Here is a 15850-nt window from a genome sequence, read left to right on the forward strand (position 1 = left end):
TTTTTTTTTATATTTTCAAGAAAAGAAAAAGAATCAAAGAGTTAATTTCCATGTCAATGAGTGAAACTTTTCAGAATTAATGCATTATTCAGTCATTAATTTCTCTAAGCGAAATTGAAATATTGAATTAGTATAAAACCACAAGTTGAATATTTTGAAGCCTACGTCACATCATCAATGCATGTTGAACTAGGATAGATAATAAGCATTAAGAAATGTAAAGGTTAGGAGCTGTGATGGAGGTGACAGTTACGAGGGTTTGATTAGAACCTGTTTATAATAATATGGCTGTTGTTCTGTCGTCACCACTTGTTAGCATGATTGACAGACGGCAGAGATGTCCGACCAAACACTCCATTGTATCATAAAAAGGACAAGGCACCTAGGTATCGGCCTTGGGCAGTACGACAGACGATACTGGTCAGAACATTTAGTGCACCTTTCCCAGACACAAAATACAGGCACGACTGGTGCAGTAGGGGATTTACACCTCACTACAGCAGAGAACTGACGCTTCAGACAACATAACATAGAAGGCTAGTCACCATTACGTTTAACGCAGAAGTTTCCAAAACTCGAAAATGCAGTCCCAAGATGACTGTGAAGGTGAAGACAAGTCTCAGTCTGACCTTAAATTGTCAGTTACATCCCAGCTTGGCCATGAAGTGATGTCCAAATTTGACCTTGGAGGGATTACTGCATCTCAGCGTGACCTTAAAGGATCCGTGACCTCCAAAGGTGACATGGAAGAGACAAAAGATCCTCAGTGTGACCTTGAAAGGTCAGCCTCATTTCATTTAGGCGATGAAGAGAAAGGTATGTCCCAAATTGAACTCAAAGGGACATGTGAATTTCAAGTTGACCCTGATGACCTTGAAAGGTCAGTGTCATTTCAGTCTGACCTTGTTGAAACAGTGTCATCTCAAAGTGATGGGGAGTTATCTTCCAAAAGTGACTTTCAAGGGACAGTGATGATGCCCACGAGTAAACCTAATGGGCAAGTTCAATCACCGTCCAAATTTACGATGAAAGGGACAACAGAGAGTAAATTTGAATTTCCTGATGTGTTTGAACTCAAATTGGACCTAATGGAATCCAGATGTGAGCCTGGAGGGACCATCGTTTCTACTCTGCGTATCCAGAACTTGTGCCTGAGGGAAGGCCTCAAAGTCTGTTTTTGTGATATTTTGTGGAAATTAATCTTTGTCTGTATGTAAATTACTAAATGTACTAATATGAATGTATTGGTTAGATTTTACCATCAATCCAGCAGCCAAGGTTCGATCAAAACTTATTGATATCACAACTTTATTACCAACTAGATATAATACTGTGACACCCTAACACAAATGTTTCTATCCGGTAGAATAATATCCTTAAAATGATGACAGAGAGTAATGTGAACACCGCAATTGATTGAGCCCCTCCTGATTTATATTATGTCATTAAACCTTTTGAGCCCCTCCTGATTTATGTTATGTCATTAAACCTTTTGAGCCCCTCCTGATTTATGTTTTGTCATTAAACCTTTTTGAGCCCCTCCTGATTTATGTTATGTCATTAAACCTTTTGAGCCCCTCCTGATTTATGTTATGTCATTAAACCTTTTTGAGCCCCTCCTGATTTATGTTATGTCATTAAACCTTTTTGAGCCCCTCCTGATTTATATTATGTCATTAAACCTTTTTGAGCCCCTCCTGATTTATGTTATGTCATTAAACCTTTTTGAGCCCCTCCTGATTTATGTTATGTCATTAAACCTTTTTGAGCCCCTCCTGATTTATGTTATGTCATTAAACCTTTTTGAGCCCCTCCTGATTTATATTATGTCATTAAACCTTTTGAGCCCCTCCTGATTTATGTTATGTCATTAAACCTTTTGAGCCCCTCCTGATTTATGTTTTGTCATTAAACCTTTTTGAGCCCCTCCTGATTTATATTATGTCATTAAACCTTTTTGAGCCCCTCCTGATTTATGTTATGTCATTAAACCTTTTTGAGCCCCTCCTGATTTATGTTATGTCATTAAACCTTTTTGAGCCCCTCCTGATTTATGTTATGTCATTAAACCTTTTTGAGCCCCTCCTGATTTATGTTATGTCATTAAACCTTTTTGAGCCCCTCCTGATTTATATTATGTCATTAAACCTTTTTGAGCCCCTCCTGATTTATGTTATGTCATTAAACCTTTTTGAGCCCCTCCTGATTTATGTTATGTCATTAAACCTTTTTGAGCCCCTCCTGATTTATATTATGTCATTAAACCTTTTTGAGCCCCTCCTGATTTATTTATGTCATTAAACCTTTTTGAGCCCCTCCTGATTTATGTTATGTCATTAAACCTTTTTGAGCCCCTCCTGATTTATTTTATGTCATTAAACCTTTTGAGCCCTTCCTGATTTATTTTATGTCATTAAACCTTTTTGAGCCCCTCCTGATTTATGTTATGTCATTAAACCTTTTTGAGCCCCTCCTGATTTATGTTATGTCATTAAACCTTTTTGAGCCCCTCCTGATTTAGTTATGTCATTAAACCTTTTGAGCCCTCCTGATTTATATTATGTCATTAAACCTTTTTGAGCCCCTCCTGATTTATGTTATGTCATTAAACCTTTTTGAGCCCCTCCTGATTTATATTATGTCATTAAACCTTTTTGAGCCCCTCCTGATTTACGTTATGTCATTAAACCTTTTTGAGCCCCTCCTGATTTATATTATGTCATTAAACCTTTTTGAGCCCCTCCTGATTTATATTATGTCATTAAACCTTTTTGAGCCCCTCCTGATTTATATTATGTCATTAAACCTTTTTGAGCCCCTCCTGATTTATATTATGTCATTAAACCTTTTTGAGCCCCTCCTGATTTATATTATGTCATTAAACATTTTTGAGCCCCTCCTGATTTATATTATGTCATTAAACCTTTTTGAGCCCCTCCTGATTTATGTTATGTCATTAAACCTTTTTGAGCCCCTCCTGATTTATTTTATGTCATTAAACCTTTTTGAGCCCCTCCTGATTTATATTATGTCATTAAACCTTTTTGAGCCCCTCCTGATTTATATTATGTCATTAAACCTTTTTGAGCCCCTCCTGATTTATATTATGTCATTAAACCTTTTGAGCCCCTCCTGATTTATATTATGTCATTAAACCTTTTTGAGCCCCTCCTGATTTATTTTATGTCATTAAACCTTTTTGAGCCCCTCCTGATTTATATTATGTCATTAAACCTTTTGAGCCCCTCTTGTTTTATATTATGTCATTAAACATTTTGAGTCCCTCTTGTTTTATATTATGTCATTAAACATTTTGAGCCCTTCCTGATTTATATTATGTCATTAAACCTTTTGAGCCCCTCTTGTTTTATATTATGTCATTAAACCTTTTGAGCCCCTCCTGATTTATTTTATGTCATTAAACCTTTTGAGCCCCTCCTGATTTATTTATGTCATTAAACCTTTTTGAGCCCCTCCTGATTTATATTATGTCATTAAACCTTTTGAGCCCCTCCTGATTTATTTTGTGTCATTAGACCTTTTTGAGCCCCTCCTGATTTATATTATGTCATTAAACTTTTTGAGCCCCTCCTGATTTATGTTATGTCATTTAAACCTTTTTGAGCCTCTCCTGATTTATATTATGTCATTAAACCTTTTTGAGCCCCTCCTGATTTTTATTATGTCATTAAACCTTTTTGAGCCCCTCCTGATTTATATTATGTCATTAAACCTTTTTGAGCCCCTCCTGATTTATATTATGTCTTTAAACCTTTTTGAGCCCCTCCTGATTTATTTTATGTCATTAAACCTTTTTGAGCCCCTCCTGATTTATATTATGTCATTAAACTTTTTGAGCCCCTCCTGATTTATGTTATGTCATTTAAACCTTTTTGAGCCCCTCCTGATTTATATTATGTCATTAAACCTTTTTGAGCCCCTCCTGATTTATATTATGTCATTAAACCTTTTTGAGCCCCTCCTGATTTATATTATGTCATTAAACCTTTTTGAGCCCCTCCTGATTTACGTTATGTCATTAAACCTTTTTGAGCCCCTCCTGATTTACATTATGTCATTAAACCTTTTTGAACCCCTCCTGATTTATATTATGTCATTAATCCTTTTTGAGCCCCTCCTGTTTTATGTTATGTCATTAAACCTTTTTGAGCCCCTCCTGTTTTATGTTATGTCATTAAACCTTTTTGAGCCCCTCCTGTTTTATGTTATGTCATTAAACCTTTTTGAGCCCCTCCTGATTTATGTTATGTCATTAAACCTTTTTGAGCCCCTCCTGTTTTATGTTATGTCATTAAACCTTTTTGAGCCCCTCCTGTTTTATATTATGTCATTAAACCTTTTTGAGCCCCTCCTGTTTTATTTATGTCATTAAACCTTTTTGAGCCCCTCCTGATTTATTTATGTCATTAAACCTTTTTGAGCCCCTCCTGATTTACGTTATGTCATTAAACCTTTTTGAGCCCCTCCTTTTTTATTATGTCATTAAACCTTTTTGAGCCCCTCCTGATTTACGTTATGTCATTAAACCTTTTTGAGCCCCTCCTGATTTATATTATGTCATTAAACCTTTTTGAGCCCCTCCTGTTTTATATTATGTCATTAAACCTTTTTGAGCCCCTCCTGATTTATATTATGTCATTAAACCTTTTTGAGCCCCTCCTGATTTATATTATGTCATTAAACCTTTTTGAGCCCCTCCTGATTTATATTATGTCTAAACTTTTGAGCCCTCCTGATTATGTCATTAAACCTTTTTGAGCCCCTCCTGTTTTATATTATGTCATTAAACCTTTTTGAGCCCCTCCTGTTTTATGTTATGTCATTAAACCATTTTTTGAGCCCCTCCTGATTTATGTTATGTCATTAAACCTTTTTGAGCCCCTCCTGATTTATGTTATGTCATTAAACCTTTTTGAGCCCTTCCTGATTTACGTTAAGTCATTAAACCTTTTTGAGCCCTTCCTGTTTTATGTTATGTCATTAAACCTTTTTGAGCCCCTCCTGATTTATGTTATGTCATTAAACCTTTTTGAGCCCCTCCTGATTTATGTTATGTCATTAAACCTTTTTGAGCCCCTCCTGATTTATATTATGTCATTAAACCTTTTTGAGCCACTCCTAATTTATATTATGTCATTAAACCTTTTTGAGCCCCTCCTAATTTATATTATGTCATTAAACCTTTTTGAGCCCTGCCTTATTGACGTTATGTCATTAAACCTTTTTGAGCCCTTCCTGATTTACGTTATGTCATTAAACCTTTTTGAACCCCTCCTGATTTATGTTATGTCATTAAACCTTTTTGAGCCCCTCCTGTTTTATATTATGTCATTAAACCTTTTTGAGCCCCTCCTTATTTATGTTATATCATTTAACCTTTTTGAGCCCCTCCTGATTTATGTTATGTCATTAAACCTTTTTGAGCCCCTCCTGATTTATGTTATGTCATTAAACCTTTTTGAGCCCCTCCTGATTTATATTATGTCATTAAACCTTTTTGAGCCCCTCCTGATTTACGTTATGTCATTAAACCTTTTTGAGCCCTTCCTTATTTACGTTATGTCATTAAACCTTTTTGAGCCCTTCCTTATTTACGTTATGTCATTAAACCTTTTTGAGCCCTTCCTTATTTACGTTCTGTCATTAAACCTTTTTGAGCCCCTCCTGTTTTATATTATGTCATTAAACCTTTTTGAGCCCCTCCTGATTTATGTTATGTCATTAAACCTTTTTGAGCCCCTCCTGATTTATGTTATGTCATTTAAACCTTTTTGAGCCCTTCCTTATTTATTTTATGTCATTAAACCTTTTTGAGCCCTTCCTTATTTATTTTATGTCATTAAACCTTTTTGAGCCCTTCCTTATTTATTTTATGTCATTAAACCTTTTTGAGCCCCTTTCTATTTATAATATCTACCTTTTCTACTGTTGATCCTCAGATCCACATATTATCCTGTCTGAGCTCATTTCTTTCATATCCTTCCAGTGTGAATTGCCCAGAGAACTTCATATTAGGATGTTAGGTTTTCATATAAGGTTAGGATGACATTATGACAGACTTTTTCTGTGAAATTACTTGTTTTGGAATCAGACTTAACCTGTCAAGCTTGTTTTGTAAGAAGTGTGGCAGAGTTATTCATCTGGACACTGATTAACCATGTTAATTAAAAAAGATGGGAGAATCTGTTAGGCTTTTACTTGTAAGCGTTAATCACTTCTTCCTGAACCTTTACTAAGACAAGTTCATAGAAAGGAATGGTTACATTTCCACAAGTCTCTTGTTTCACCACAATGGCTGCATAATTGCATGTGTATTCAAAAGTGATGTCCTACAACACGTGTACAATAAAATGACAAATGAGCTTTGCATGAAATAAATTCAAGTTGTGCATCAAAGCAGCTAAAGTTGTCACTAGCGGTGACATAGAGTTATTAAGTGCACACAGGCACTTCCTGTCAAGGATGTACCTTTAGTTATGTTTAACAGTTTGTTGATAATGTTCACAAACGAAATCTGTCACCAGGATGACTCTATAGTGTTAAACTCCGTCTATGTTCCCAGGACACTGTAACTTGCACCAGGATGGTTCTGGCATTTAAACCGGAGTTTTGTTTCTGGGACATTTCCTGAATTTGGTGGGAGAATTATTTTGTGTCTTTGTGGTAAAATGGATGTATGTTCTGCAAGCGATAGTGCATTTGGGAGCAATTCCTGCATGTACTATAGCTATAGGTTTGAAGAAAAACTCCTGGACCGTCTGCTACGCAACAGGGTACAGTCAACTTTATATTTGGTATAGTGTTAGTAAAATCCACCATACTTCAAAAAATACCTTTTTTTTTCCCTCCAAGAAGTTGATGCGTATTGACTAGACTTTCCAGTCATTTTGTTTCTGTTTGTGAAATTTACTGTCTTTATTGAGATGGAAGTTACCAGTGTTAATAGGTTTTAAAATAATCCTGTAGGATTCAACACGATAGATAGAAAAAATGTCTGAAATCATTTATACTCTTGAGTTTAGAGAATTTGTACTCTTGAGTTTAGAGAATAAAATACAAGAAGATAAAAACAAAAGAATTGTGATAAATCTACACAAAAAAAAAAAAAAAAATAGATTGAAGGCGAAACATCTCAATATAGTGTTCATATTCATCACTGCCAAGGTTAGAAAAGTTTCCATCGTCCTGCTTTACTTTGTGCCTCTTTTAGGGTGGTTTTGTTAATTGTATATAACACTTTTTACATTTTTTATGTCCATTAGGATTACAAACTTGAGTTATAAGTGAATGTTTATCACAATAACCATGACATTTAGGTGTTTTTGCTCATTTATTTCCCCATAATTTTTTAATTAATACTGTACAGAATTAATATGTAAGACAGCTTAGGCCATCCGTTTTTAATTTTACTGGAATATTCATTTTCAAGTTATGCCCAGTGTTGGTTTATATACCGTATTGTGGTAATTATTTTGCTCTTGTTAAGTAATGATTTGAGGAGGACAAAAGGGGGGGGGGGGGGGGGGGGGGAGAAGGGGGGGGGGGTGTCACAAAATGTCTATCCTGCCCCCAACCCTTCATACCTGTCCAATATTCTTGGGGAATAAACAGCATTCATATCTTACAAACATTTCTAATTTCATCTCTCATTGGATTATGCCTTATTACAAATCAACTGGTTATCAAATAGAAAAAGTAGACTTTTAGATCATTTTGAAGATATATTGACTATAAGTTATTTGAACTTATTTGAAAGGTTTGAAAATTGTTCAAAATTTTTTATTGCCATAAAGTACATATGTTCATAGATATTTCTTTTTAATGCAAATTTTGACTGATAAACCCTGAGACTGACTCATGCTGCTGATTATCGCTCAAGTCATGCAAATGAACATAGTAAAACCCATTGTATTTGTCATAATAAACTGTTTTGCTGATGAAAACAACTGAACGCTAATGTGTCGTCGTCACATCAGCGAAGACGTTAAAGTTGACGTACAATATTTGTTATTAATGTCAGTGCCACAGGTTCTTTGCTGCAAATACATAATGATGAAGGCCCTCTATGATATATATAGGCAAAACAATAAGTTATCAAAAATCAGTGAGATAGCAGATAATTTGGTCAGAATTTTTCAAAAACTGAAATTGTAAACAATATAAATGTAATGGCATGCTATCTGTAATGCTTCAATACCATGATCTGTGTACAAACAGGGTTTTGTCACCTTTGTCAGTCAATCTGATGCTAACGGTGATAAATTCGGTCATGTTGTTGATTCAGAAGGCATTGCCAAAAAAAAACAAAAAACAATACAAAGAGGATTAACTCTGGAAAAAAAAACAGATATAAAAGAAAAGAACAACAAATTCAAAGCTTTAAATTTTCTTGATGAGAGATTTTTTAACTGCCAAGTAGGCGTAGCTTTGTATTTTGAAATAAATCTTAGAAGGTGGATGGACTCAAGGGGCTGAAGCCTTATAGCTTTATTCGAGGGGAATATCACGGAAGAACTCTGTAATCAGACGAGAAAAAAAAAGATCTAATTACTAAATTCGTTTCAGGAAGATTAGTGGTGTAATTGATAGCCTGCATAGTGTGAAGGCTAAATATGGTGTGTTTGTGATTACAGGAAGGCTCACTGGAGCAAGCCATGATGGACGCACTTATCAACGACCGCGTGGACTTTGTCAAGTTGCTGTTAGAGAATGGTGTGAGCATGCAGACTTTCCTCACGATACAGAGGCTGGAAGAACTTTACAACACGGTAAGTCAGATCATATAGAGGCTGGAAGATCTCTACAGCATCGTAATTCAGGTGATACAGAGGTTAAAAGATCTCTCCGACAAGGTCAATCTGATGATACAGAGGTTAGGAGATCTCTACAACATGGTAAGTCAGATGATACAGAGGCTGGGAAGATCTCTACAGAAAGGTAAGTCAGATGATACATACAGAGGCTGGAAGATCTCTACAGAAAGGTAAGTCAGATGATACAGAGGCTGGAAGAACTCTACAGCATGGTCAGTCAGATGATACAGAGGCTGGAAGATCTCTACAACACAGTCAGTCAGGTGATACAGAGGCTGGAAGATCTCTACAACACGGTTAGTCAGATGATACAGAGGCTGGAAGATCTCTACAACACGGTTAGTCAGATGATACAGAGGCTGGAAGATCTCTACAACACGGTTAGTCAGATGATATAGAGGCTGGAAGATCTCTACAGAAAGGTAAGTCAGATGATACAGAGGCTGGAAGATCTCTACAGCATGGTCAGTCAGATGATACAGGGGCTGGGTGATCTCTACAACACAGTAAATCAAACGATACAGAGGCTGGAAGATCTCTACAGCATGGTCAGTCAGGTGATACAGAGGCTTGGAGATCTCTACAGCAAGGTAAGTCAGATGATACAGAGGCTGGAAGATCTCTACAGCATGGTCAGTCAGATGATACAGAGACTGGAAGATCTCTATAACACAGTAAATCAAACAATACAGAGTCTGGAAGATCTCTACAGCATGGTCAGTCAGGTGGTACAGAGGCTGGGAGATCTCTACAGCATGGTCAGTCAGGTGGTACAGAGGCTGGGAGATCTCTACAACACAGTCAGTCAGGTGATACAGAGGCTGGAAGATCTCTACAGCATGGTCAGTCAGGTGATACAGAGGCTGGAAGATCTCTACAACACAGTCAGTCAGGTGATACAGAGGCTGGAAGATCTCTACAGCATGGTCAGTCAGGTGATACAGAGGCTGGGAGATCTCTACAACACAGTAAATCAAACGATACAGAGGCTGGAAGATCTCTACAACACAGTCAGTCAGGTGATACAGAGGCTGGAAGATCTCTACACCACAGTCAGTCAGGTGATACAGAAACTGAAAATTTTTTACAACATGGTCAGTCTAAAAAAAAAAAAAAAAAAAACCTGATTTATATTATGGACACTTGAGGAACTCCGACAAACTGTGCCATGCAAAGGTTTCTGTGAGAAATACATGTTAAGTGTGTATTGACCAGTGATTTATGTTTCCTTTGCGTGTGAAATGAGTCTAAATCACTTATTTTGTAGACAATGTTCCATGTACATTTGCATTGGAAATGTTGTTGCTACCTGAAAGCTGCAGTCTAGAGTACTCGTATATCATACCTTCGTCTGTGACTTTGTCCATCTTTTAATGAGAAATTGATCAGTTGAAAGAAACTGACAGAGTGACTGCACAGACACATTGACGGGTAGGGGGCATGGGGAGAGTTCTGTTCAGGGCGTTCAGGTTACATATCAACATATCCCATTAACAACCCAGCCCGGGAGCCCGGGTCGTGTAAGATCGTGCCATGTTTGATTTAAGTTGAAGAAAACCGGAGTGCCAAGAGAAAAATCACCGACCAGCGGTCAGTACCTGGCAACTGCCCCACATGGGATTCGAACTCGCATTCCAGAGGTGTAGGGCTTGTGGTCATATGTCGCTACATCTTTAAACCACTTGGCCACGTCCCCTCTCCATATTTCTTGGTTCATGTAAAGAATAACCTAAAAACATATTCATCAGTAGGATGCTCTTTTCAGAGAAATGGTCACTGTATTTAATATAAATTCCTCTTGTAATAAAATATTTTTGGTCCTTGCCCCACGCTTCACCCATATAAAATGTATATACCAGTATGTACTCTGTACTGACCTCTTGGTCTCTGGAATGTTTGTCTCCTGATCCATTTACATACAAATGATTGTTTAGCACCGACCAGGAAATAGACTTGGATTGTTTGGATACTTACTTAAGCTACACATGCATAGTTAATGATGTGTTTGTATCTTCTGTGCTGACTCGGATCAACATTTGGTGAACGTCCATTGTATAAAATTGTAAACCGGACATAGCATAGTCCTCCAGGGCATCATTGATGGTGTTGGGTCTTTGTATGTGAGATTTAAATGGTATAGGTATAAAAAGGCTAGAAAGTCGTATGATATTGCACTATACTTTTGCATCCTGCTCCACATGATCTTGGCTGGGATCTTTCTACATACTTGCTGTCACTGAAACTTTTCCGGGATAATGAACAGCAAAGTTAAGATCACAATGGCCATTTTATATAGTGATATTCAAGTCAAGACAAGCAGTTCAATTAACAAATGCTGGGATATATCCATGTCTAGTGTTATTAATTTCCCAGCATACAGTTTAAAGTGTAATTGTAAAAATAAAGTATTAAAAAAATATATTAAAATAGATTGAGCTTAAATTAGTAAAAAAGAATATAATAAAATAGATTGAGCTTAAAGGGACAATTCAGTCTAAGAGAACATTAAAATTTGTACATATATCGGAAAAACCAGTTCTTATGGAAATTAAATCATCAGTCGGTTTTACTGTGATATGCCTGAAAAGCCCATGACTGTGACATGTGTATAGATGTTCAAACTCCTCGCTGTCCGCCATTACACATTGTGGTCGAACTTCTTGTATGCCGAACCCTGTCCCTTGCTCGTAGAGTAATGCAACTTTTGTCTTGAACTGGTCAAATCGCTCAAACAGTAGTGTGTTTACCTCATTAGTTGAATTGTCTTGCCTAAAAGTCATTTTATCACCTTCTCAGTGGTTATGTAGTTTATTTGTTTAACGTGCGTGATTTTGGCTCGGGTATGGGTGAGGCGTCCATATTGTACCTGCTTAATCGTATTGATCAACGATTTGATATTTCAACGATATTAATTAAAATACTAAACAATGACGTGGAATTTCTCAATATTTTATGTTATATGTTTCATAAGAATTGTAGAACAATACATTTATGCCTTATTTTGCTTCTTGGTTATGTAAAAGAATTAGCCAGAGCGAATTGTCCCTTTAAAATAGTAAAAAAGAATATAATAAAATAGATTGAGCTTGAGTTTCTGTTGTATAAATGTGTTGTATTAATCAAAAGACAATTGATAATTAGGGAAAGGTTCCTGTACTGTAGTCAAAGAAAGTACATAAAAAGTAGGTATTTTCTGTGATTGATGAACATTGATGTTCCTTGGTTAGGAAATAGAGGATCGTTTCAACAACCAGTCGGGTTATTGAAATGCTGCAGTGAGTTTTAATTAAGATTGATTATGTTTTAACATTAGAGACAGAAGGTGATAGATTATGCATTTTACTTGGTGGAACTGCAGATTTTGAAAATTCTGCTACACATTGATCAATTGATTTTCTTCGGTAGTTTTCAATAAGTAAAATGAATGTAAATATGAGTACACATGTATTGATTTTCATGCAAAAAATTTTATGCAAACATTTGTACATTTAGTGAAATAGCAAACATTTTTTTATTAGGTTTCAAAGCATTTTTGCATATTTATGACCTTTATTTTGACCTCTGATTAATGAAAACCTTATTTGGATATAATCTGTCTTGTACTTAGAAGATTTACATTTGGATATCATATGTTTTGTACTTAGAAGATTTACATTTGGATATCATATGTTTTGTACTTAGAAGATTTACATTTGGATATCATATGTTTTGTACTTAGAAGATTTACATTTGGATATCATATGTTTTGTACTTAGAAGATTTACATTTGGATATCATATGTTTTGTACTTAGAAGATTTACATTTGGATATCATATGTTTTGTACTTAGAAGATTTACATTTGGATATCATATGTTTTGTACTTAGAAGATTTACATTTGGATATCATATGTTTTGTACTTAGAAGATTTACATTTGGATATCATATGTTTTGTACTTAGAAGATTTACATTTGGATATCATATGTTTTTGTACTTAGAAGATTTACATTTGGATATCATATGTTTTGTACTTAGAAGATTTACATTTGGATATCATATGTTTTGTACTTAGAAGATTTACATTTGGATATCATATGTTTTTTGTACTTAGAAGATTTACATTTGGATATCATATGTTTTGTACTTAGAAGATTTACATTTGGATATCATATGTTTTGTACTTAGAAGATTTACATTTGGATATCATATGTTTTGTACTTAGAAGATTTACATTTGGATATCATATGTTTTGTACTTAGAAGATTTACACTTATCTACCTGTCTTGTAAGGAATAAATTATCCTTAACTTAGCTGGTCGTTTTCATTTGATTTTTCTTGTGATTTCAGAGACATGGTCCAAGTAATACTCTGAGGTACCTGGTACGAGATATCAAGAAGGTAAATATTGCGTAACAGATAAGATATAGAAAATTCTCTGCTCTTGAGGAATGATAAACATATCAGTTTTGTAAACCCAAGAAGCTTCCATTTAGTATTGGTTATTTCATTATCAGAAAAAGTATAACCAAATTTCTATATAAAAAAAAAAAAAGATTTATTCATTTGCCTAAAGTGTTTGCCAAAAATGACCAAAAGAATTCTTACTACAATGAGAATTTGTTCAGTTTGATGGACTTTTTGAGATTTATTGAGTATTGACAGAGTTTGATACATGAACTGGTGTTGGTTTCAGCACGTCCCATCTAACTACCGGTACAACTTGATTGACATCGGAGCAGTCATTGAGCATTTGATGGATGGAGCTTTCCGTGCGTCGTACTGTCGAAAACGGTTCCGGCAGAAGTACAACGCCATCAAGCGTAATGTATGTCTAAATTGGATCTCTAGTTACCAATAGATCATCATGCATCATTATTTTTATAACTTTCAATAACTTTAACCAATCACTATTAATAATCTAATTATTGATTGCTAAAGTTGTTCCTTTCCTTAAATGTCAAATAAACTCTAAATTGCCAGAATTACTGTAATAAAGCACAATTTTGTAGCCTCAGTTTTGATTTGCTTTTAAATTTTCATGAAATTTAAAAAGAAAATGCAATCAATGCACATCAAAAGTCCATAAATAGGATTTTTTTTTAAATTTCAGAAGGTCAAAGTTCAAGGCATTGTTGCCAAAATCTAAAATAGGTTTATTACACAATAGCTTAAACATCAAACAGATCCTTTTTTATGAACGTTTTTTATTTTGGATCACTATTCAGGGGTCAAGGTTACTGTCACTGAAAATAAGAAATAATTATGTTTCTATGCGATAACTAGCTCAGGAAACATATTATTCTATTTCTAGAGAATGTTTGCTAATTAATATTTTATATTTGAAATTTAACCTATGATTTTTTAACTGGAATTTTACTTCTGATTACACATGTAGACTATCTCCTGTCAATTGAATCACTTAGAATTTCAAACGGAATCAATTAAACTTTCATGCTTAATCAATTAAAATTCATGCTGAATCAATTAAAATTTCATTGCTGAATCAATTAAAATTTCATTGATGAATCAATTAAAATTTCATGCTGGATCCATTAAAATTTCATGCTGAATCAATTAAAATTTCATGCTGAATCAATTAAAATTTCATGCTTTTAACATCTGCCATCAAGTTGTTTATCAATAATGTCTACTGTGGTGACAGGTCATCCACACATCCTTTTACTGTCTTAATTATGTTTTGTAAATAATAAATTTTATCTTTATTACATGCCATGGGGGTATACCTATGTACACATTGCTAATATTGTGGTTTTGTGGCTAATGCTCCAAACTCCCATCATTTCATGACAGGGAAAGGATGTACTATTGATACCTATTGGACTAAAGTTACAGACTTACAAAAAAACAGAAATTTATAATAAATTAAAAATTACTTCATCTATCATATTTGGCGTAATTAGCGTCTATCTGCCAAGAAGCGCACACACCTCCGCTTAAAGGCCCCCATCCCATGGATTAAACAATGTTTTACATGTGATGCCTCTGACATCCGTATTGTAATCCATATAACATGAACTTGTGAATCACGACATAAAAATGTGTCTCAAAGGATAAAAGGCATATGCATGTTTACTGTAAGAGATTAATGTACCATGAGTTCAGAAAGATTGGATATATGGCTGACTTTTTTCGTCCAGAACTTACATTTTGGTTCATAAATAAGCACCCTACTTTGTTACACTTACCTAAGCATTCTGGGCGCTAATTATGGCAAATGTATGATTTCAGCTGGACAGAGTAAGAATCGTGCTTAGGAGAATTTAAAATAAATATTGATGTAAAATTAGTGGAGTAAACATGAAAACATGTGATGTGCTGCCTAAAAGTGTAATTAATTTTAAACCAAGATTCCTGCTGTTTATGAGACAATAATTGTCTGATTTTCACAAGCAGCTGCCAAGAACAATGATATATAATATGCAGAATATTACCAGCAAAAGCACTTTTGATACATGGCTCAATTATGTTGCCAAGCAGCCACTTAATTTGTAATATTTTATAATTTTTAAGCATGCATGGTTGTTGCGAATTAGGAGGATTCCGAAATATTTAGAAAGTTTCGTGTGTTATACTAAAATTATGTTTACATTATAGGGCGCGGCCGGTAACATGGGTAACCTAGTAACCACGCTACCAATGTTCCTGGATACGAAAGAAGCACAGGAACTCTTCCCCTACCCATTCCATGATCTAATGATCTGGGCCGTCCTGATGAAGCGACAAAAGATGGCACTTTTTATGTGGCAACATGGAGAAGAGGCTATGGCCAAGGTAGGTGAACTGAAGAAGGGGAGGTAACTCTATTTAAAAATAAAATTTTATCTGAAGATATAAATGTATTTATTTTGTGTCCTGCTTGTTTCTGATATTATCAAACTTTGCAGATATTCTTTTAACTGTTGAAGGGGCTATGGGCAAGGTACATGTAATTAAAAAGGGGAGGTAACTCAATCTGTTTACGAATAAAAGTTTGTATTGATGTATTTATTTTATATCATAATCATTTCTGATGTT

General features: G+C 35.0%; 1 protein-coding gene across 2 annotated transcripts in view; it reads left to right on the forward strand.

The window, feature by feature from the left end:
- The window catches only part of LOC138333881 (transient receptor potential cation channel subfamily M member 3-like), a 156424-nt gene that overhangs the window by 111748 nt on the left and 28826 nt on the right, over positions 1-15850 (forward strand). For both annotated transcript variants that reach the window (XM_069282523.1, XM_069282522.1), the window contains exons 12-15: positions 8655-8789; positions 13163-13213; positions 13509-13640; positions 15431-15607. In XM_069282523.1, the coding sequence (XP_069138624.1) occupies positions 8655-8789; positions 13163-13213; positions 13509-13640; positions 15431-15607 (495 nt within the window). The remainder of the gene's footprint in view (positions 1-8654; positions 8790-13162; positions 13214-13508; positions 13641-15430; positions 15608-15850) is intronic.

Source organism: Argopecten irradians, chromosome 10, assembly GCF_041381155.1.
Source record: "Argopecten irradians isolate NY chromosome 10, Ai_NY, whole genome shotgun sequence".
Taxonomy (NCBI): Eukaryota; Metazoa; Mollusca; class Bivalvia; order Pectinida; family Pectinidae; genus Argopecten; species Argopecten irradians.